General features: G+C 39.8%; 1 protein-coding gene across 2 annotated transcripts in view; it reads right to left on the reverse strand.

Moving 5' to 3' along the window:
- Positions 1-24,481, reverse strand: part of ELOVL4 (ELOVL fatty acid elongase 4) — a 36,735-nt gene extending 12,254 nt beyond the window's left edge. The window contains exons 1-3 of one of the 2 annotated variants that reach the window (XM_042016365.1): positions 24,279-24,481; positions 5,469-5,656; positions 2,109-2,189 (exon numbers count right to left, since the gene is read on the reverse strand). In XM_042016365.1, coding sequence (XP_041872299.1) covers positions 2,109-2,189; positions 5,469-5,656; positions 24,279-24,378 — 369 coding nt within the window. In that variant the 5' untranslated portion in view covers positions 24,379-24,481. Of the gene's footprint in view, positions 1-2,108; positions 2,190-5,468; positions 5,657-9,671; positions 9,739-24,278 lie in introns of those variants that run through there. The other variant, XM_042016366.1, reaches the window with a different exon arrangement.
- Positions 24,482-24,487: the final 6 nt, after the last annotated feature.

The raw sequence follows: 24,487 nt of genomic DNA on the forward strand, positions 1-24,487 counted from the left end.
ATGCCTTCTGGGCTCATAGCTGTTTCCATGTGAGTTAGTTCCAGCCTTCTTTATCTCAGCAACACAGAATTTATTTACTCATTCTCTTGCAAATACAGTCACTGCATTTGTAATTGATTCTACTGTTGCAGTGAAGCATTTCTCTGCAGAGCAAATCTGGTGCCAATAAATGCTAGACATTTAGTATCTAGATCTATTAAAAGGGTGTGAGAGATGTGCTTAAAAGGGTGTGAGAGATGATGCTTATAAATTCTATACTCAAAACTGTAAAAACATTTTAATATTGCTTTTTCAGGTTTATATTATGAAAAATGATGTTGAAAGAGATCTTGAGGAAGTTTGGGTTTTGGGGCTTTTATTTTTGTGTGACAGTGTCAAAAAGCAACATACCTTCTAAATGCAGAGCATGATATACTGTAAAGCAGGACAGAAATGTATCCCAGAATCCTCAGCTAGACAAAGTACACTTGTGGAAAGTATCATTTTCTACTTGCAACTTATTTACCTAACTGAGAATTCATTCAAAAGAACTACCAGAAAATGATCAAGATAAGAATTTTGGCTGATAATATACTATACAGTTGCTGCAGGAGCTTGAGAGAACTCAACTTTCCCTCCTTCCTTGACTCCTTCAGTTGCAAACCGAACACGCTACAACTTAAAACTTCAGAGATAAGTTTTAGGCAAATCCACAAATTTAGGGAAAGAAAATTTTAAAAATTAAAAAAATATTAAAAAGTCAGGAACTCAAAAGAGTACATATTGCTAAAGCAACCCTTTATTTCTGGGCATATGATATAGTACATACACATTCTTCAGGTCATTTTGCCTTTATTTCATTGTATAGTAATGCTCTGCTTGTCATAACAAAATGGATGATAATTCTTTTGAGCAGGTCTGACCTCTCCACTGCCTCCCACGAACAAGAGCACCTAAAAGTGAGGCTATGAAACAGAATACTGCTCGTATTTAGCTAATATAAAAATTCTTTGAATATATGCCATACCAGTCCTCAAAGTCACTCACCTACGTACAAGGGCATTCTATTTCGCTTATCTATTAAAAGCCCCAAACCTGTCAAGCACTTGCTATACTTTGCTAGATCTTGTTTTTCAACAAAATTTTTAACAGAATCATTCTAGTGACTGAAATAGTGAGAGCACCATACCAGCAAAGGTGAAAGATTGGCAACTACCATAAGGCCAATAAAAATCCACACACAGAGCTGTTCTGCAGTATGAGCCATTATAAATAAGGTGTAAGACTCAAACCTTTCGTTCTCACTACCACCCCTGCCACATGCACAAGATTTTGAGTAACACTATCCATGAACAGCCACCTCATAGACATTTTTTAAACTGTGCTATAAACATAATGCATTTAGACTATACCATACTTTCACTGCATTTTCAGGAACATGTTCTAATCTGTACATGAAACTTGCAAGAACAGCTGAGAGATTCTTAAGTGTCAGCTCTGCTGGAAGATAAGGTTTAGTACATGAGCTAATCAACAGCACTATGAAAATGAACAAGTATCTGCACTTTGCTTCTAATTTGGATGTTTTCCAAAGCTCAGATATTTGAAATCTAAGATTATACAATGAAATGTACTGATAATACATTTGCCAAATGCCAGCAAGACCTCACAAAGCCAAACATGGCTAAAGAAGACAAAGAGTTGCCTCACCAGTATGGATGAAGTGCAACCACAAGATAAGATGACAAATCTCACTTGCTTTGATCTAGCCAGAACACACCACCTTTAATGTGGTTACCCTGGTATCAGAAACTTCAGCAAATCTAGGAACCAAAGTATGCGCACAAAGTTTACCCTGGATTGTACAACTGTGGGTGAAGCCAAGGATGGTATCTTTAAGACTGCCCTTACTTGTAGCAGTCAGATTAAAGTATAAATACGCTGATGCACCTTGATTAAACCTGCTATGTACAATGTAGTCAAACCTGAAGTGGCCTGTGAGGATGTAACGGGATACAGTCATGCCTGACAGCAGCTGTGGAAACACTGTTTTCAGACAAGGCTTAAACCATCATGTAGTGCTATATATTACACACATTCATATACAAATACAAAAAAGAAATACTCACCCTAACTTCATAAACATTATCTGAGTAATCCACAGTCTGGCAGACATAGCTGTACCCTCGAGCTCTTGATGACAAGAACAACTGAAAATATTAAAGCCATACATGAGGGGAAATATAATACATAAAGCACATTTATAACAATTATCAGCAAATTTCGTTCTACATCAAACTTAAGTGAACAGAAATACTTAAAATATTCTTATTAGTCCCGAGAATTGAAGAAAGCCAATATTTAATACTAACAACTTGTTACAAAGCACTTTTTTTTCTCATAAATTAAAAAGAAAGTACTCACTTTTTCCTGCGTGTATCAGATAATTAGAGCCTTGTACAACAAATTCCAGTATGACCTTAAGCTAATCAGACACTGATATTCTTTCTGATGGCTCTAGCTTCAGAAACAGAAAATACCTAATTGCTTTCACTACAAGTGACAGAAATGCTATTCCCGGTAGAGATTCAAGAGAACACTATTCAAGAGACAGGGATTAGATAACTTGGATCTACAATATACAGTATATATATGTATAACAATCAAAATCCAGAAAAAAAAAAAAACCACTTTGAACAGCCAAAGCTGAACACCCACAAAACACAGTGAGGGAAAACTGATGTAGAAAAGTTCCCCATTTTGTGCCAACAAAAATAGCCTGAAGCAATTTAAGTGCTCCTGTAGGGCCTCTTCAAACCAAGCACGTTGCAAAAACTGGACAGGAGAAGACAAAATTGACATTTGAGCAAGTTCCCACTGGAAAGAAGTACACTTGTCTAGAGCTGTACAAAGTTCAAGTAATACTTCTAATCTTGACATTCATAAATGTTATGATCCAAGGATATTTAAAGCCGAGTAATCCCACTCTGTTAAGGATCAAAGAGAGACAGCAGTGGAGCAGAGAAAACCTGCAAATTGGGGTGATAGAAAAAGATCTCAAAAAAACCCCCTCATGGGTAGGGACTTACTACTCTTACCACTAACCTGAATTGCATCTTATTCAGACTGAACTTGAGTATACTTTGGTGTCTCATCTTTCACATAGCACTAGGAGTGCAGTCAGATGGAAAGACAAATGTTATCTCATCTCGTGTACAACATACAAAGCCTTGTGAACCTCTGGACTTACTTGCTGCACATGTGTGTTAAAGAAGGTAAATGAAAGAACTGTCCACAGAAATTAACCTAGAAAATAAATTGAACTACTTCTGCATCATCTAAGTCCATTTACAAACTACTGTAACTAACTGGAACTCCAGTGTGGTCCCGCACAGGCACAAGCACATCCAGTACTAATAGAAAAGAGCAGGGAAAGTTTAGTTTGCACTGTTACAGAAACCAACCACTCTCTACTGTGACCTACTGGATAACTCAACCATGGTTCCCCTGGTAAAAGGCAGTAAATTGACTTCACCAGACTGCCTTGAAGTAAAATAAGAAATTCATGATTTTGCGGCAAAATAGGGTCTACTCCTTTGTGACTTCTGCATGTTCTAAGAAAAATTTGCTCCAAATTTGGACCTGAATTTGAATTCAACGTAGGAGAGTCTTGCACTGGACTTGCAGTGCTTTATGACTTACTATTTAACATAAGCTAACACATATGAACAAAAGAACTTGCCATCAGAATGGTTATTTAAATAATGTTTAAAGGCATTTCATATTCAAATTCTGTTCTTAGCAGTGTCTGGAAACTTTACCATCACTCACAAAATACAAACAGTATCATTTTACTCAGCAATTACATTAAAACTGGTGTGAATTTCAACAGTGGCACGGTGGTATTGTAAACTTCATGCAGAGGGAAGCAGAAGTTGCCTCGTTAAAGGGAACAACTGAAACTTGAACACCTTCCTCTTATCAATCTCTAAAATCAAGAAAAGACACTTCCTGGAAATGCTGTATCCATTGCCTTAACATCCACTGAATAACAACCTCCCATTAGGAGAGAGAAGGAAACTAGAACCTCTGTGTATAAAGTTATGAGCTTTCAGCATATCAACAACAAATACGTATTTGCAGTCCCGTTCATTTTTATGTTAATTCAGTGACTTGGAAATTCTACTAACACATATCCTGTAAGGAACATAGATTTGAAAACTATTTGACTGCAAGTTTGGTAGAATTCAGCTTATGGATAAAACAACCAGTTTAAAAGAATAAGTGAAAAAGACAGGCATGGCAGTAACACTGTGGAATTAATTTCAGGAGTTTCAGTTTTAGCCTGCCAAGATGACTTGATTTAATATCTTCCTTCAACTATGCTTGCATGTCAGCATTAAATTTTTTTGTACCTGTTGTACTTCATTACTTAGTTAATAGGCCAGGAAAACAATTTAGACAAAAAGATGACTAAGGTGTGGTGGCTAAAATTTTACAAAACCATGTCTTAAAGAGAGGCTGAAACCATTTCATGATTAATGATTCTATGCTAGGAGCTCTGGGAAAGGGTCAAAATGCAGATCATCATCAGATATGCCATTTTGTCCTGGCAAAAGTACAGAACGGGCCAGACAGTTCTGCAATGCTGTAATTTTAACTGCTCTCTTCATTTGCTTACTTCTGGAAACAGATTTTACAAATCTATGATCAGAGGTCTTCCAGGAAGACAACTCCTGATTCACATAAGCAGTCACAGCAGCATAAACTTAGCATCATCATAAACAGCATATTCTGTACAGAGATCCTTGAATAATAATTACCAAACTGTTAAGTAATCCCAGTTACCTACTCTACACAGCTGATCCACTGCAGTGTTACTACTCTTTTCCTTTGTCCAGAAAATCCAACAAAGGAAAAATGCAGCAACACTGAAATGTATTACAATTAACACACTCAGAACATCGCAAAACAAATATTAGAAGTCTGTATCCTTTTATTTTTATTTAAAGATATAGTTCACTTTATTTTTATTCTTAAAAATAACTTACAGACAAGATACTTTTCCTCACTACAGACAACAGACATCTGAATTTCTAAAAATTATAAACACATTGAAAGCATAAACAAACAGCTCAATTTCTAACAAGATACATTTTGATACCCTTTAGGATTATTAAGATTTTTTTTAAAAGTATCAGTTACAAGTGTTAAATCTACAGATATTATTCTCTCCAGTATTTAGACTAATATAAATTTAAGAAGAACTTGGAATACCTCAAACACAAATTCTGTCTATAGACTCATTTAGTGCAATTATTCTCAAACAGAAACTACCTATTTCTAGAAATACCTCCAAGGCAAACACATCTTTAAAAGTCTGTCCAAAACATTCACTGTCAATAGACATCAAGAATATGCAACATCATTTTCATTCAGACATCTTCAAACCTCAGTAAGAATTCCCTCTTGCAAGAGGGCATACACACCTCTTTGAAAATGAAGAAGTTGAGCAGAACCATTCCAAAGTTGTAAACAACCAACAGGAAGCGTAACTGGAAGGGCTCTCTCGTCTTCATCCATTTGGGGCCCAGCCAGACAGTGAGGAGATAAATAGTGCTTATAGTCAGTGTTGGAAATGGAGACTGCATCAAGGGCCAGTCATCAACACGTTTGTCTGGGGGAGTGAAGCAAACAGAAGGAGTCAACAAGGTCTGAATGAAATATATTCCATCATCACTTTAAGCATTGAATTTGTTAAGTATTATTTTCTCCTGGAATAGCTGCATCAGACAGTAGAAACACAATGCACTCATTCTTTCTAGGAAGGTTAAAGAAAATAGTTTTAAAAAAACCCCACTATATCACATTACCTCACACAGAGATTCATTATGTCATTCAAGCTCTGTTGTCAAGTTCTACAATCCAAAACAATAAAGCAACAGAATCACATGAGCCCAAAACCAAATCAACCCACTAATCCCCCCAAACAAATTTCGCTTATGATGAATAGTGACTGCAGGGGCAATATAACCAAATATTCAACACCACTGCAAATGAAAGATACACAAATTTGGCAAAATACTGATAAAACCAGTAGCTTTTATTAGTTTAAAATTAGACATTAGAAAGTCTCCTATCAATTTTGTACAGGTTGTATGATGATAACCTTTGCTGTTTGCTGTAGGTCAGTCTCATGTTTCACATAGAATACTAACAATGTTACCAGAAAACAACCAAATAGAAGAGTTCAAAAGGGATGGTTCTAGTCAATCTGTGCTGCCATATGGGAAACAAAGGTTTTATTTACAGTCTCCTTCAGTCACTCATGGGATCCAGTTACATTACACATATTTCAGAGCTGAGAATATGCTATATTAAGTTCTGGATCAGCATGAAAAAGCAGTCTTAGCCTGATGAACCAGTGACATCTAAGATCAGAAGACAGCTCTTCTAGAGGAGGGAGCCGAGACTGCAGTGACACCTCCTTACCTAGTGCCCATGTTGTCCCATGTGTCACATGTCCCCCCCCCCCGTCCTGAAGGCTAATATCAAGTTGTAACAAGAGATAAAAGGTAACTACTTCATAACTATCAGAACTTCAGATACTGCACAGCTCCATGATACTAAGTGGATTATTTTCCAGATGCTTAGGCCAGTTCCTGTGCATATGGAAATCACATCACAGGGCTCCCTGGGAAGCTCAAACAACTAAAAAACCTGCCTTCAAGTCAGCTGGGGGTAAACTCACAAATGCAGCTGCCCAGAGATTTACCTAGAGGACAAGTTTCTTTTAGAGAATTGTAAGTCAAAGGCCATGAAAAATTCCTATACCATAAATTAATTTGTGATCACAGGCATACAACCAGTAGTTTAGAAAACCCTTCTTATCAAGAAAATGAGGAACTGCAATGCAATGAGGAAAGTACAGAACAGCGCTGCCATTACTTCTCCTACACTTCTTTCTCATTTTCTTTGTTCTTAAGGCCATAAATTAGAACCTGATTTTGGGAATGAATTTCATGAGGCCCTCTATTTCTAATAAACAAGTACTGTGATCTAGGGAAAGACAGTGTGCAGAACACAGATTCTTCTTACTTCCAGATGATTTAATAATTAGGCTGCACATTCCAAGATGCTAGGAGACCTAAAAAGAAGAGGAAAAGAAGACAGAGAAGCCTAGCTGCTTCCATTATGGCTGTTAATACCAGAAGAGAGAAACATCAAGAAAGGACACTGATGCTGCCAGAATGATGGGATTCAGCCATGTGGCCACAGGCACCAAAAGAAGCCAAGGTCAAGACAGGGCAAGGACTACAGGGAGGAGTGTCAAAAAGTCAGATAGATCGGCTGTAGAAACACAGGCAGTAGAAGAGGACTGAACAGAGTGAGAGAAGACAGTTACTGCTTAACTTTTCGGCAAGCTCCTGAAACCACACCGAATACCACCTACCAAAGTTGAAATCACTACTGCATTGCAATTATTACACTCTTATATCCTTTACACCTTAGTCCCTTCTTGCTTTTAGCAATTGCTCTACCAATTTGAATTTAAAAATAAAAGATAACACCATTAAAAAAAGAAAAGAAAAAGGTGAACCTCATCATCTACCTGATAGCAAGTAATAGGCAAGGACTCACCATGAAACAAGAAGAAAGGTGTCAGTTAAGATACAGCTCTGGGAATAGTTAATAAGTGACACGCTTTAATCAAATCCGTATCTCCCTTCACTGTAGCGTACAAAGAGCTAACAACAGGTGAGCCAAGAGACACAGCTGCTTTCCCAGGCTTCTTGCAGTAAGCAACATAAAGAGGATAAAGAAGAAAATACACATTAGAGAATCTGTCTTCTATTTTCCAACACAGTGTTTCATGGTATCTTACACACTAAAGTGGCAATACAAAGAAACGTGAAAGAGGAAGATTTGAATTTTACCCAGGAGGTGAACGTTACCACCCACTGCTGAAAACCATGACCTATTTCAGATTTCTTTTTGTGGCAGGAGACAAAGACTTCTAGACTTCTAGATGGAAGAATGAGGATTCACTAGAAGGTGAAAGGAAGGACAAAGTGACAACTTCTATTAGAACCCAGCTGAGAACAGGCTTTGCCTCACACCTCATCAGCACAGTAAGCAATTCTTCCACCTCCTTTCCAAAAATACTATAAATTGAAGAACTTCACTGGAGAAAACCAAGAGATATATTTCATTAACTCTGACAACAACATAAGAGCACCTGAGAAGCTGCCATTACTCTTCCCTAGCATGGTTTCAGCCTGTTACTTTCCCTCTACAACAGGTTTTTGGGCAGTGAGCCACCACATCTCAGAGACTTGAAGTCTTCAAGTAGTTATAGGAAAAATATATTTTACTGATAGAAATCTTGTAACACACTGCCCAGGGAACCTAACATTACCATTTTGGGGGCCTGATCTCTCCTAGGACAAGTAATTACACTTCAAACACAAAATGCTTCTATGAGAGGGAATACAGAAGGCAATCCAGTTCTGGAGTACATCCTGGCCAAAACAGTAGAAGAGTCTGTTCTACTGTGCTAACTACGAACATCATCTTACATTTATTTTAAGGGCATGTAGGAGCCTCTGCATATGATTATTTTTAACTAGTACTGTGGCTTTTAACTAGTACTGTGGCATCAGAAAACATGATACTGTTAATCACAGAACTTTTTCATCACAGGATCTCTCCTGGATAATGCAAAGTAACTTGCTGCATTATAAGTCAACTCCACGTATCATTTTTATTGCACAGAAGGTATTACAAAACCAATTTCATTTCAGTTTACCTGGCAAGCCTGCTTGTCTATGTTCTACACAGAAAACCCAGTAAAATGCAGACCCTTGCTCCAAACTTCTTTTCAGATGCTCTCTTTCAAACCAAGATAAATTCACTATCTTAAGTCATCTGCTCAAGTGACAAACATTCCAAGCTACTCCAACACCTTCTTCCTTCCCATCCCCCAATCTATTTTAGCAAAACCAGCATAATTTTGTGTCCTACTTACTAGCTGGTGCTGATGGCCACAAAAGATTTCTGCAAATTACAGAGAACTGTGAAAGTTTAAGGGGACATATGAGTGCATTAAATCCTGCAGTATTTCACATGGAATAGGGACAATTTTACCTGAAAGATGAAATACGTTTGAAATAAAAAGGCCAGCTCCCTGAATTAAAAAAATCCCTCTAACTGCTTTGAAGCAAAGAGACCAATGCCTTTACCTGATTAGAATTGACAGAGATTGAATCTTTCAGGGGATTAATGCGTTTGTCTTTCAAATCCCAAGACCCAGATTCTAATTCGATCACAAATAAAGTGTCTGCTGTGATGGCACAGCCTGTAGTACAGTGCTGTTTTGGTAAGGAGGGAAAAGTTTTAGAACAAGCACTTAGGGTTGCACTTTACAGCAAAAATGAATCCAGCCTAGACTAAGGCATCTGCTAACATGTTCCTGACAGAAAACTATTGTTATGTAAGGAAACAGTAGGAAATATGTATATACACAAGACTTTCCTGTCATTTTGTGTATATATGTTCTAAAGTTTCACCTTGCAAAGACAAGAAACAGAAGAACTTACATATCTATATGTGTATATACATATTATATGTAAGTATATATATTATTATTCATATATATATAAAAATAATTGAAATTGCCCTGAGGTACCTACCTTTGCAGGATGTAATTCTTTCTGTGGGGAAATAAACAAGAAATACACACATAAATCCCTTTGATTTCTTCCTTCAAAGCAAGAAAAAGAGTAGGACAATGAAAAGGACTGAATATCCTGCCTGGCAATGTCCAAAGAGGATGTAATTAACCTATATGGAAATATGGATGGCATGTGAAGATGAATTTCAGTAAGTAAGGTTGAAGTGATAGTGTTCTAGCATTAAAAATCCCAAGAAACTTTTGAGAAACATACTGTAATTGTTTTAATATGCAAGCATTTCTGTTAAACATGGTTTAGCACTTCCTTTCCAATAGAGAAGATTTTAGATGGTTCAATTTCCTGCATATTACTTAGCCTATGATCTTTTTCTTTTCTTTCCCCAAGAAAATACAAACTTTAAAAATAAGCAAGCAAATGCATAGCACAGTCACTTTGACATTCACCTAGAGAAATCCTGAAACAGTACAATGATGACTATCTCTGCTTTTAAAATTAGTTTTAGAGAAAGTATTACATTACTAAAATACATGATTTTTGCAATTCCCTGTGTTCACGTTAGGTTCAAAGTAAATACTTAGAAAATCTTTATTTCTAGTTTAACAACATATGTATTCCTTAGCTATAAGGTCGCTACTCACTAATTTACCTGGAGAGACTTTCAAAGTTATTAATAGCTATGGATACTATTCTCAGCGCAAAGACACTTACAGTGCCAATCCAGCACATCCATCTGTCCGATTACATTTCTAAAGACATTGCAGAAGTGATGGCGACTTTTAAAAGTGGTTCTGTGAGAGCTCTCTGCAGATCACGTTCATTTTAACAAAAGTACTCTCAAAGCCAACCTCAAGTTTAAGAAAGATTTCCTTAAACAAGTCAAATTTTAACTCCACAATATAAGGAAGGCAAACCAGTATTACCTAATGGGAGTACTGTTCCATGAACCACATAGTTTTAATTATCTAAGAATTTCCCACATCTTGCTAGTTCTACTACAATGGAAATCATTACAAAATGAAAACACATCTCATATAAAAAAACAGGTGAGAAACGTAACTTCACACACCTTTGCTTTTTTTGAATGAATAATCAATATCTGCTTTGATATTGATTATTCATTGAACAAATTGCACTCTAATCCTCAGTTCATGAAATTACAGAATCACTAAAGTTGGAAAAGGCCTTCAAGATCATCAAGTCCATCCTATAACTGAACACTACCATGTCAATTAAACCATAGCACTAAGTGCCATGTCCAGTCATTTCTTTAATACGTCCAGGCACGGTGACTCCACCACTTCCTGGGGCAGCCCATTCCAATGTCTAACCACTCTTTCAGTGAAGAAATTTTGCCTGATGTCCAACCTGAACCTCCCCTGGCATAGCTCGAGGCCATTTCCTCTTGTCCTGTTGCTAATAATCTCAGTTTATAAAGGTTTTTAATGAGAAATCCTATAATAGTAGATTTAAGCTACTGCATGAACTCAAATGATATCCCTATAGCTTCATCCAGATTTCAGGTAAAAGAAAAGTCCATGTGCTCTTAGGAGGGACTGTGCAGACAGATTGCTGCAGCAAAGCAAAAGGATTGGGACAAAAGGAATGGTCAGTTTATGCTTCTTTCTTATCTATCATACTTCGTAATGTCTGCAGTCTTCTGGCACTATGGGTATTTCTAAGGAGTCTGACAAGGTCAAAGATACCTGTACCTAACTCAGAAAGAATCTCGTATCACCTACAAAGCAAAGGCCATGAAGCTTCCATTAACACATGTATAAGCTAAGGGATCTTTCTTAGAAGAATTTCCTATTTTAGTACAGGGCAGAGAGCCCAGTAGAATATATAGCACCTTGCTATAAAATGTTAACTAGACCCACTGCATAAAGTTGCTCTCTACATCCGAAGAAATTAGGATTAAACTTTAAATAGTTCATTATCATTTTCTTTGCTAGATCCATCATTTAAATTTTTTTCCTTTCTCATTTGGGTAGTTTTGAACAGTTATCAGGTCACTCACTAGCTGCCATTATTTTCTTTTCGAAAATTTTCTTTAAAGGAACACTTAATCTCACTCACCTGATGAAATATTTTCCAATCATAGAATCATCTTCATGGCTCATCTCTGGATACTCTACAAACCTTTAAATCAGCCTTGCACTGGCTTCTCAGGAAACAGTCAAGCCCCTGCTGCTTTATCTCACAAAAAATTCTGTATTATCATAATACCACAGCATCAGTGGTGGTTATGACTGGCAAGAAAACAAAGATGCGAGTATCAGAGAATCACAGAATGGCTTGGGTTGGAAGGGACCTTACAGATCATCTCGTTCCAACCACCACTGTGGGCAGGGACACCTCCCAGAGATTGCTCAGAGCCCCATCCAACCTGGCCTTGACCACTTCCAGGGATGGGGCATCCACAGCTTCTCTGGGCAGCCTGTTCCAGTGCCTCACCACCCTCACAGTAAAGAATTTATTCCCACGTATGTTAGTGGTAAAGCTAAGGATGCTACGCACAGGATGCTACATGGACAAAGGTTCCCAAAACTCGGCATATAAAAGCATTAACAGCTGGCCTGGTTTAAGCAATTTTTTTTCCTTTTTTATTAATTAATAGAACAGTAGAGAGAAAGCAAGTTTATTTTGATCTTTGATAACAGACCTAAACCTCTGAGTTAAGCATTTTGTCTATCCTCAAGCTTTAACTAGTCGAGAACAAACTAATTTGTTTGGGTCAAGAACAAGAGACATCAAAATTTTATGGCAAAGCACTTTCATTTTAACAAGCCATAAAACATGAAACTAAGGTGCAAGAATAAAAGTATTCAGCCTCAAGCACGATGAATAATGAGAGCACATACTCTGAAAATCAAAACAATGAAACCCACATACTCTTAAGTTTGCAGACAAAGCTGTACAAAATCCTGTTCCAGTCAGAAATGAGAGATGCCTGCCCCAAAACCAAAAGGACTACAAGGCAAGACAAACAGATACAACCCATAACCAGCTGTGGCTTTATTTTGAATTTCAGGGCTTTGTAATTGACTGCTTAGTCTTCTTTAAAGCTGTATACAGCAAAATAAAATCAAAATGCCACACAGCCAAGAGCAACATCTCCTGCAGCTAATGAACACCTGTGTAATATGCATGTGTTTCATAAACTCCCATTAAAGTAACAGGAAAACCTAATCCCAGTTTGCTGTTAAAAGGCCAGATGCATTTTAACTAGCCTTCCCTTTATTCTGACTAGCATTCTAGTCTTCTCAGGACTCCTATCACTCAGTCATTAATACCATATTGTCTTTGTGCCTGTACATAGCAATTACATGATACACGTGTTTCAAGACAAGGATAATAATGGAATTACTATGAAGTTCAGGAGACATGACAATTTACCATCAAGTCTCAGGATTTTCAAGTCCAAAGACATTACCTTGCTCAAATTATATTTGATTTATCTCCTCCATTTGTTATGATTACTTGTGGGGACAGTACAAATGCTCTGCTTCAAGGAATAATAAAAATATAATCCTCAGTGAAGCTTACACAAGATTTGCAAGATACAAGCCCTCGAGGCATGAAGCATTCTTCTGTTTGCCAAATCTTCTTTTCCAAATATCACAAATGCTAGATGCATTCCCAGTGCAGTGATACCTGCATGGCTTTTCTTAAATATTGTATGTTATGGAGTAAACAGTTGAAAGCAAACAAAACCCCCAACCCTATCACACAATGTAATTTTATAAACTAGTTGCAGACTTTACGATCCAGTCTATGTCTCTGTATTTCTAAAGCAATAAAAGTACTGCACAAAACACACTTCACAAAGCTTTCCTTCTACTGAAACTTTTATTCAAACTTTTGTGGGTTTTGCCGAAAACTATTTCTCAGCGCTCAGACTGGACATGTCCTTACTTCACACAAAAGCATTGGGGTTTGGCACTATGAAAATAGTTGTAGGGGTATCAGTAAGCAGTAATGCAAACACAGGATTTATGCACATCCAATGCTGCAATAACGGATTAGTCTATTGGCCCACCCAGAGTTTTATAATGCTGAAGGGGATGATCATAGAGTATGATGATCTTCTCCACAGACAGACATTGTTACTGGATTCCCCAGTTTAAATGTAAATTCCTTGAAAAATGTGAAAGATTATTAACATCAGTTCAATAATAACTCTGCAAGGTCTTATCCACTGTAGAGACAAGTGTTACATACTCAGCATATGTGGCACAGTAAATTCAGCACTGATACAAGTCCCGCTACTGCTAGCATACTGGAAGGATAGTGATGCTTAACTACATAGCAAATGTAAACAACTTACATGGCTGCTCTTGTAACACAGTAATTTGGGGTTGCAGATGAGCATTTGGAGACTTTTAAATGCAGTGCTTGAGCATGTATGAAAACCAGCAATGGCAAGTGAAATCTACCTAAGAAAAATACCAGAAAGCTACTGGAGAAAATTTGCAAGAAACTGCACAGAAAGCTCTCTGACAAACTACCTGTTTTTCCTGTTTGCATTACCACAAGGATGCTTCTCATCAGTTTGGTTTTACAGAAGGATGAATGAGATGAGAATTTTGTTTTGATAAAATCTACAAAAGGAGTTATTGAAATGCATTAGCTCTTCGAAGTTCAGAGGCAGAAGTAAATTTACAGTTGTGAGATACATTAGGTCTTCTGTTAGCTTAACACAAATATATCAGTCAAAGCCTCCAAGGAAAAACAAAACTCTAAAACATTTAGAACTTAATTCCTCAACATCCCTTTAACATCAGCAAAAATGACAAATCAGGGGTGAGGAACCAAACACCAAAAAAAAAGGACTAATTTTGAAATGCTGATTTTCAAAATATGAACTGAATGACAAAATGTTCTTAACCCAAAAATGACAAAAAGAACGATCAGTGTCTGAATCTTTCATTCATTAAGTACACAGTAGCAAAATTATCAGTTTGGAAGCTACATAATGTCCATGTCCAAATGACTGCTACAACTAAGTGTTTTCACTTCTACAGCTGTGTTACCTTCCACAGTAACGGGAGGCCCTCAAGCTTCTCTAATGGTTTCTGCAATTAAGTTTCTCTCTCTTGGAAAAAACTCATGGATCACTGAAATGTAGATTGGACAGAGTAGGAAAAACCCTGACCTAAATATCAAAGCACTTTGGGGTATTCTGTATGTGAGTATTTCTATTGGGCACATCTGTTCCTGGTAAACCACTAAATATTAAACAGGAACTGCAGAAAATATGATTATGAAGTCTCCTATTTAAAGCCCAGTTAGTCAATTTAACTACTAGCTACTTTCTTTTTTTTTCTTTACGTCATCTCAAACCATTTAAAAACAAGGTGTTGCAGTGATGTTCTAGGAACAGAAGGACATAAAATCATGTCAGAGAGATTTACTGGCTCAACAGAAAAAGTGAAAGACACGGGTTATAAATTCCCTTCTTCCAGCAATATTCTAGGAACATTTAGTAAGCAGTAAAATAATCTTTCTTATTGGTCATAACTGGGAGAAGGAATCAAAGAGGTAATACCTATAAGCAGATAAAAAAAGACAGTAGAAGAACACCATAGTCAAGCATGTAAACTAAGTGTAACATATGCGAGAGCTGGAAGAAGACACTTTTTAGATATAGCAGAAAGAGATAAGAGAAATAGGAAAATATGATGGAAACAAACCAAGCAGTCAAGAGTTCATGATTATGATGAAACAGAGAATGAAACTAGGGATGTGGTGGTTTGAGCCTGACTGGAGACCAGGTATCCACCAAAGCTGTTCTATCACTCCCCTCTCAGCTGGGCAGGGGCGAGAAAATAGAAGAAAAGGCTCATGAGTTGAGATAAGGACAGGTAGAGGCCACAAACCGATTACTGTTATGGACAAAGCAGGTGTGACTTGGGGTAATTACTTGAATTTATTATCAATTAAAATCTGAATTGTATAATAAAGTAGAGCAACCCTTAAAAGCCCCTTTCTCCCAAACCCTCCCTCCTTTTCAGGCTTAACTTCACTCCTGATTCTCTACGTTTTCCCTGCCAGTGGCAATGGGAGACAGGGAATAAGGATTACAGTCAATTTTATCACATGTTGTTTCTGATGCTGCTTCTTCCTTAGGAGAAGGAGTCTTTCCCCTGCTCCAGCGTGGGGTTGCTCCCACAGGTGACATGAACTCCATGAACTTCTCCAGCCTGAGTCCTTCCCACAGGACCTCCCACAGACTGCAGTTCTTCACAAACTGATCCAGTGTGGGATCCTTCCTGCCAGGAGCCTGCTCCAGCACAGGCTTCCCACAGGCATCCACCTGCTCTGGTGTGAGGCTCCTCCAGGGTCTGCAGATGGATCTCTGCTGCCCTATGGACCTCCACAGGCATCAGGGGCACAGCTGTGTCACCATGGTCTTTCCCATGGGCTGCAGGGGAATCTCTCTCCAGTGCCTGGAGCACCTCCTCACCTTCCTTCACTGACCTCCATGTCTGCAGAGTGGTTTGTCTCACATATTCTCACTCCTCTCTTCTCTGGCTGCAATTACTTCTGTGCCATTTTTTTCCCCCTCTTCTTAAATATATAATTGTAAAATCATAGAATAGCCTAGGTTGGAAGGGACATTAAAGATCATCCACTTCAAACAACTCTGTCATGAACAAGGATGCCTTCCACTAGAGAGGGTTGCTCAGAGCCCCATCCAACTTGGCTTTAAACATTCCCAAGGATAGGGCATCCACAGCTCCTCTGGGCAACCTGTTCCAGCACCTCATCATCCTCAGAGTAAAGAATTTTTCCTAACGTCTAATCTAAACCTCCTCTCTTTCAGTTGAAACCATTCTCCCCTATCCTCTCACTACATGCCCTTGTAAAAAGTTTCTTTTCATTTTTCTTGTAGGCTCCTTTCAGATGCTGGAAGGACACAGTTAGGTCACCCCAAAGTCTTCTCTTTTCCAGGCCAAAGAATCCCAATTCTCCTAGCCTTTCCTCATAGGAGAGGTGCTCCGTCCCTCTAAACAACTTGGCGGCCCTCCTCTAGATTTGCTCCAACAGGTCAATGTCCTTTCTGTGCTGGGGACCCCAGGGGTGGAAGCTGTACTAAAGGTGGCATCTCACAAGAGTGGAGTAGAGGGACAGGCTCACCTACCTCAATCTGCTGGCCATGCTGCTTTTGATGGTGTGATTGTTGTCACTGAGATTTTACTACTATCACTGACTGGCTCAGCCTTGGCAAGAAATGGGCCCATCTTGGGACGGCCTGGCATTGGCTCTGTTGGACATGGGGGAAGCTTCTAGAATAGCCCCCCTAGTACCAAAACCTTGCCATGCAAACACAATATAAGGGAAGAATCCCGTGGTACAAGCAGGCACAACGTCAAAGAGAGAGAGAACACTCCAGGGCAGGAGTTAAGGATCAAACCACTGAAATTATTCAAGTACCTAAAGAAAAAAGTTGAGTTGCAGGCACATGAGCAAAACAAATCCAAGAACAATCAATGCCCTCAGGCGTGTCACTATCTTGCATCAAATGCAAGCCAGACTGAGATAGCTTATTCTCCCTCACCTTCCATGAGAGAAAGGTAACCTAGCTCATGCTTATCTTGAGATCCAAGCACACACAAAGGGCATTAATACAAACCATGTCGCACTTTATTAATCTCTAGGCTACTTACTGCTTTGCCTGCAACTTAGGTGAAGTACTCAAAACCCCAACAGGGCTAACACCTAAGTATTGCCAAGCCTGAATTTCAGAGCTGCCTTCACTTACATCCTTAAAATTCCACAAGACTTTGAAGCTCATACACTCAGAAGCACTTGAGTTTGACAACACTGAGCATAGTTGTACCCACTTGTCACCACACAAGATCCAGTAACTGCATTCACATCTACAACCTCCTAAATGAGGTGTCAGTCAGACAGTCCCACTCAAAGAGTTCTTTATGGAGTGCAGGGGTAGCTCCAACTTGGGTTCCAAATACAGCTTGAGGAAGCGAAGCCCTGTCGTGTATTTACTAGTCAGAGAAGTCCTACATTATGGATCAGATCTGTCCGTAAAATCACACTGTCACAACCTCTGTGCCCTGAGTGACTCCACTCAGATCAACACTCTTTAAAAGCCAAAGCTGTCATTCGGCCAATTCTGTTTAGATAAATGAACTCTTATTTAGCTCCAGTTTTTCAGGCCATTCAGGCATTTATTCAACCCCACGTGCCTTACCTCAAGAAACTCTTTGGTACACACAACAGCCTCTTCTCCTCCCTTAGTCTTGCATCCTAGCAAATTCTTCCTCTCAAAGTCCTCTCCATATCTGTTTGGAGTCTTTTCATTCATTCACCTTTTATCTAAGCACTCTCCTAATCCATCCGAATCAAGTAACTCCAAAAACCTGTCTGGACTGGCAGAGGAAGAAGTGGAGTCTTACCTCACCCACTGCTCATGATTCCTGATGTACAAGGCCTTAAAAGGAACTACATCCTATGTTCCCTAACCTTCCTCTACTAACTGTCCTCACGCAGCCTTTGACCCTCTTCCCTGGTTGCACCGGACAGCATAGCACAGCTGCCTTGGATACAACCTCTTCTGCTCTTCTGGCATCTACAGCCACAGCCCTACTGCACGCCTCTTCACCCCAAGCACAGCATAAATGCAGGGTGAGGTTACAAACATTTCTAGTCAAGGTACTCCAACAAGAGACAACTACCTACGAACAAGAGTTCGGCCACTATGCTCGATCAATCTACGTAACCAGTGGAGTCTCCAGGATGGCTGCATCTGCTTCATGCCAAGGATTTTTCAACTACTCAAGAATTCTTCACCTCTGGCTGCAGTATGTGGCTCCAGGACCACATACTGATTTGTACCTCATGATGCCTCAGCTGAGAAACATAATTTGCTGAGAGCTCCACAACAGCAATTTACCACGTGCCAAATTTTAAACATCTAGTCATTTGGCCTTCTGCAGTAGGTACTAAGGTCATGCAATCAGCGTGGTTAAATTCTGTATACAGCCGTTTCCTGATCTTTTCCTATGGGTTCTCCTTTAAGAGTATTCATAACACCTTATTTCCTTCAAAATTTAAAGACATGCTATCTACACAGCTTTGGAATGAGTTTTCAAACATTCAGTTATGTTCTTGTAATTTTGTCTACACATTTCCTTTTCCTTCTGAAATATGGTGATGAGTGTTCAAACAGAAGTTCGTATTACATTCTTGCTGGTGCTCTTTGCCGGTTTTTTCTGTTTCATTTCTTTGCTGGAGCTGAGATTTGCAGATCATCCCTACAACTTCTCCTCCTTCATTTTAGGAAAGAGAAGTCTTCCACTCATAACTCAGCTCCTCATCCACAGAGTTCATTTTGCTTGGTGCTATTCCCTCATGATCAAGGTCTTGAAGCTTGGTGACCCAAGATCTCTAACCCTAACACTTCACTAATGTACTTTTCTGAATGATGTTTCCATTTAAAAAAATGCTTGGTATCTGTTTTGTTCTGATTATGTCTTTTGAGTTCTACAATCTGATAAAATCTCCTGATGATGAAATGGGGGTAGAATTTCCTTCAAACACCCAGCGAATTGCCTTCAATACCAATCATTATTTTTTTTCTTCACTAATAAAGTCCCTCCCTCCACTAACTGGCAATTAAATGTTAAATGAATCCAGTAAACTGGGATGCTCCTATTGCTCAGTTTGGTTGACAGCAGACTCATATGATCTAGGCTTTAACATTCTTTACTTCTGTAATCAATTTCTTCAAGTGATGCTTCTGCCAAAGGTTTTTTCTTTGTGTTTCTGCCTCAAGACAGCCAACCCAGTTACACAGCTTTTCCGTTTCTGGTGTGTTTCTACCTGTCTAATCCTTGTGTTTTATCTAGTCATGACCACAGACTGAAAAAACTGTTCCCTTGAGAAGAAAATTGTATCTGCAAGACAAGTATTGTGCCAAATCACCAAATCTGACGCTCAGCCAGACATCTGAAAGTTTAGGAACACATTCTGCTTTGTTTCTGTGGAACAGATTTCATGAGCCTTAATCTCACCCTTTGTTCTCTTTCCCCATCATCACCCTCTGAAGAACTTTCACTGGGATTCTACTTGCCACCAGCTTTGGCACAAATCCTCAGCTACAAAGGACTCATTGCACTCAGAGTGTTCTGCTAAGCACCCCACTGAACTTCTCTCAAGCATAAACACTCAGCATAAACATTTGGTCATACTTGGGTTCTCCATGGCGGAAAGAACAAGGGAAGAAGAAACATGTTTTGTTCCAGTTCTGTTCCCTGTACTGAAAAAGAAAATGAACCTGAACTTCCTGGGCAATTTTAAATTAGTCCCAAGATCTCCTGGCAAAAGCATTTATGGCAATCGATGTTCTCAAGGAAGCTGCTCCACTGGTTCACGTTTTTAGGCAAGCAGCTGTAAGTTTCCCATCTTCTCCATCCTCACTGCCTTACACATCTGACCCAACTGATAAAAGCTACAATTGATGTTGCTCCCGAACAAGATGCTATGTAGAACACTACCCTACCACTAAAGTGAAAGTTTGCATCTCTCTCCTTTCCTACTGATGGAAAAAGTCTGTAATCTTATTAACTGCAACAGCTGTAAATAGTTGCTGTTCCAAAGCAGCCCCACATGGCCTGGGATGGCCCTGCCTCCTTTAAACTCTTGAGCTCCAAGATCAATCATTCTCACCCAAAGTCAGTAAATCCTTCCATTTTTTAGCCCAGTACAATCAAATTAACTAGCTCCTCTAAACAAATCTTTTTGTACAGTGTTTCACAAATCTTTTCAAGCCACAGTCTCCTACTCCCCTTCTCCAACTGACAATGGTCTCTTCACCCACATTTTGAGATTTCCACACTCTTCTTTCCTGGATTATGTCCTGAGTTATTCATCTTAATAGTTCCCCTGGACTCAGACTGGAACCTCCCTTTAAGTCACTTGCTCAGTCATCTAATCATACCCTTAATCCTTCCTGGCAAATCTAACCCCAACCAGCTACTTGAGCTGAGAGAAAGAAGGAAGCCCTGCCCTAGCAATTACATGGAACTGGTCCCATGCCCTTACAGAAATAAGGACATGGAATTCCTAGATCATATTTCCTGATAGTAACTGTTCCTCCGACCACCTTTTCTTTTTTTTCACTTGATGAGCACTAAGAATGTGGTTTTGACTTTTCTATCTCTTCCTGAAGTTTATGGCTTCCTAACTTATGTCCTTTAGCCTTCTAGGTGAATATATAGTTGCAGTGGATTTTGGGCTTTCATGAAAGGAGTCTGAAAAGTAGTCAAGGGAGGAGAGAGAAAAAAAGGAGTTTTTCAACAAATGAACAAGCAAAAGCATTAAGCTAATGCTGAAAATGTATTTGATAACATATATGGGGAAAAAGTCACAGAAGACTGCTATTATTCCCAAATGCAAGTCTTAGAAAACCAAAACCACAAACAAACCAGCTTTACACAGCACGCTTAATGCTAAAAGAAATTGTAACATCAAAAAATCCATTTAGGCTCATTAAATACTTGGTCTTTTGGGGGTTTTTTTTTGGTCTCAGAAAAGGTCAGTTGCTTTTTAAATAGCACAACGCAGAGAAGGAAAATGATCAAATCTTTAATGTGCAAAAATAACGCAGCACAAGACTCAGTGGGATGTTGTGGCACAGTTCTACACAAGTCTCATCACAGGAGTCCAAGGCAGCAGGAGAAAACACCCACTGGCAGGACAATCCTGCTGAATACAGAGAATAGGGCTAAAGACACACAGGTGTTCAATAAAAAATGGAAGTGGGAACTGGAGAGAATAAGTGTAGGAGTAGTAGTGGGAATAAAATTTCTTCACATTTTGTTGTGTAATTTTGCTGTGTAGTAGTGTTTCAGTATGATTTATTGTGTAATGCTATTGCATAGCATCATTTGTTGAGCAACTTTGCTGCGTGGTATAGTTTTTTATTTAATGATATTGAACATTAGGCAATGGTCTTGCATGCCATAATTTGTGTTTTCTGTTGAGCAACATCATTGTCATAGCTCTTAACACAAAAGTGAATTGCATGAATCCATAACAGTGCTGAATTCATGATTTTAACATACCATAGAATGATTTGGGTTGGAAGGGACCTTAAAGATCATCTAGCTCAAATCACCCTGCCATGGGCAGAGACACATTCCACTAGAATTTCAGAGCCCCCTCCAACCTGGCCTTGAACAATTCCAGGGATGGGGTATCCACAAGTTCTCTGAGCAACCTGTTCCTGTGCCTCATCACATTTGCAGTAGAGAATTTTTTCCCAGTATCGAATCTAAACCTACTCTCTTTCAGTCTGAAGCCATTACCTTGTCCTATCACTATATGCCCTTTTAGAAGGTCCCTCTCCCAGTCTCATCTCACACCCCCTTTAGGTACTGGAAGGATGCTGTACGTTCACTCAGAGATGGCAAATGGAGACAATTACTTTTGTCTGAACAAAGAAACATGCAGAAAAGCAGCAAACTGAGCAGGCATTTTTGCAGAATTTAGGGCATTAAAAAATTATCTCACTAAACAGCCATACAGCATTGCCTCATGAATAACACTTTCTTATCCAGAGCTATCTTGTAACTACAATGTGAGATATTACATATTTCACCTATCCCTACCTGACTGTAAAAACCACAGGAGAACCCTGTTTCACACACTACTAGATATAAATAAGAACTGTAATGTGTTTTTCATGTCACTTAGGCTCTACCCAAAACTAGCCTTGCAGGGACCTGCTGTAATCCAGAATCTGAACAAGAAACTCTCCACAAAATAGGACTGATTACTTCCTTACAATGGAATCCTGCTTTAACAGCAAGATTGCTGAAATTAAAGCAAAAATTAAAAATTTTCCATTAATAAATCAGTAAGACTTACACATATTTTATGTGTAATACGGGCAATTTATGGGCAATAACAACGTCATCCTACTACTGCTTAACATTCTCCAAAGAAGCAGAAGGAAAAAAGTTTGCTCTATGTGTAGTATCACTGTCAGTTACTTATTGTTACATTGTTTACATTTACTTGCTTTTTCTTCTTCCTTTTTTCCCCCGCTCTGACCATTTTTGCTTACAATAGACATGGTTATTTGATAGACTTAAATAACTTGTTTGAAGTTCAGGAAACATATCAGAACTTGAAGTATTTTTTTCAAAGAAATCAAGTAATCTAATAGGTTATCAACTTTGTACCCACATCTATTTTTATATCCATCTGAAAATGCTATTGATTGACTAGAATTGCATCTCTTTTATGCATTACCTGGCGGTCTATGAACAATTGTATGTTGCAAGAGTCAGAGAAAGAGAGCAAACACTGGTAGATTACAATGCAGTGCTGCTGCAAGCATTTTTATTTGCTCTCATATTCTGGCAGTTTTTAAAAGCAGAAGAGAAAAAGATGCACGCAGGCTCAAATTTTAAAATATTGCAAAACACAGAAGTTAAAGGAAGGCAAATTGTGAAAAAAAGTGAGCTCCTTCCATCTATAACATAAGATTAATTTATTATCTGACAGATGGCAGAAGGGAGGGGGGCGGAAAAGCAAAGACTGCTGATGCAGTGAGCTTCCCGTCTGCAATGAAGGCCCCACATTCCCACTTATCACACTGCCACGAAATACATCCACAGTTGCATGCACTCCAGTTTTGCTCTATGTGTTTCAAAAGAGCTAAATCTTATCGTTGTGTGAACAACGAAAAAAAGAAGAAAACATCCAGAGGAGCAAATGATCCTTCTGTCAGCTGCCCGTGGCTACTCACAATAGCAAGCAACTGTAAAAGCTGCGACTCCTTTCATTTGACACACGAGACGGAGCCATTCACGCTGACCAATAACACTTCCAGAGCTACCGGTCGCTGCAGCAAGATACCACCTCATTTGCTGTCCCAGCACTGAAAGCTGCTTTTCCACATTTCTCCATATTCCAAGACATTTACTCTTCCTTCAGCATCTGCCACATTGCAGTCGTGGGGTGCCAACACAGGAGTGGAGCATATTGAAAACGGAAAACAGCAGAACTGACCCAAACACATTTAATATAAAATGAAAAGCTGCTGCATTAGCGGTAACAACCATCGGCTCATTTCGTTTGCTGAACTCCGCGCGATGCCGACGCGGGGCTCCCACCTGCCGCAGAAGCCAGAGGCCGCCCGAGCTCCGGCACGGCTTACCGGAGGGCCCCGCTTACCTCCGACATCAAATTCCCGTATGACCACCCCAAGGCACGCCGCGGCGGCAGAGAACCGGAGGAACCACGGCCCTGGGAAGCGGATTTCGCTACGTCCACCCGCGGGCGCACAGGGGACGCGCTCACCTTGCCGCGGATCGGTGCCCCGGCCACCCCGGGCCGCTACGCGGGATTACGGCAGATAAACAAACACTGCACCGAGCGCACCCGGAGGGGCGAGGAGGGCAGGCGGGAGCGGGGGAGTCTGGCCCCCGCCGCGGCTCCGTCCCGGGGCGCCGGAGCGCGCTCCGCGTCTCCCGGGAGACGGAGCCATTTTGAGCCGCTGCGCATCAGTGGCAGCGGGCGGGGAGCACCGGGCACGGCGATGGCGGGGCCGGGGCCGCCCTGGCGCGTTACCTCGGATGCTCCAGGTCCAGCGGTAGAACTCGAGGGTGTCGTTCACCACGCTGGACACCAGGCCCATGGCGCTGGGGGGCTCGGCGGCGGCGGCACCCATGGTGAGCAGCAGCAGCAGCGGCGGAGCCGGCAGACCTGTCTCGGCGCGTGCGTCCGTGCCTCTGCGCCGGGGCTGCTGCTGCTGCTGCCCCTTCTACAGCCGGGGATGT

The sequence above is a fragment of the Corvus kubaryi genome, unplaced genomic scaffold (assembly GCF_017639235.1).
Source record: "Corvus kubaryi isolate FWS band 111438036 unplaced genomic scaffold, C.kubaryi_AGA036_p1.0 split3-73, whole genome shotgun sequence".
Classification (NCBI taxonomy): Eukaryota; Metazoa; Chordata; class Aves; order Passeriformes; family Corvidae; genus Corvus; species Corvus kubaryi.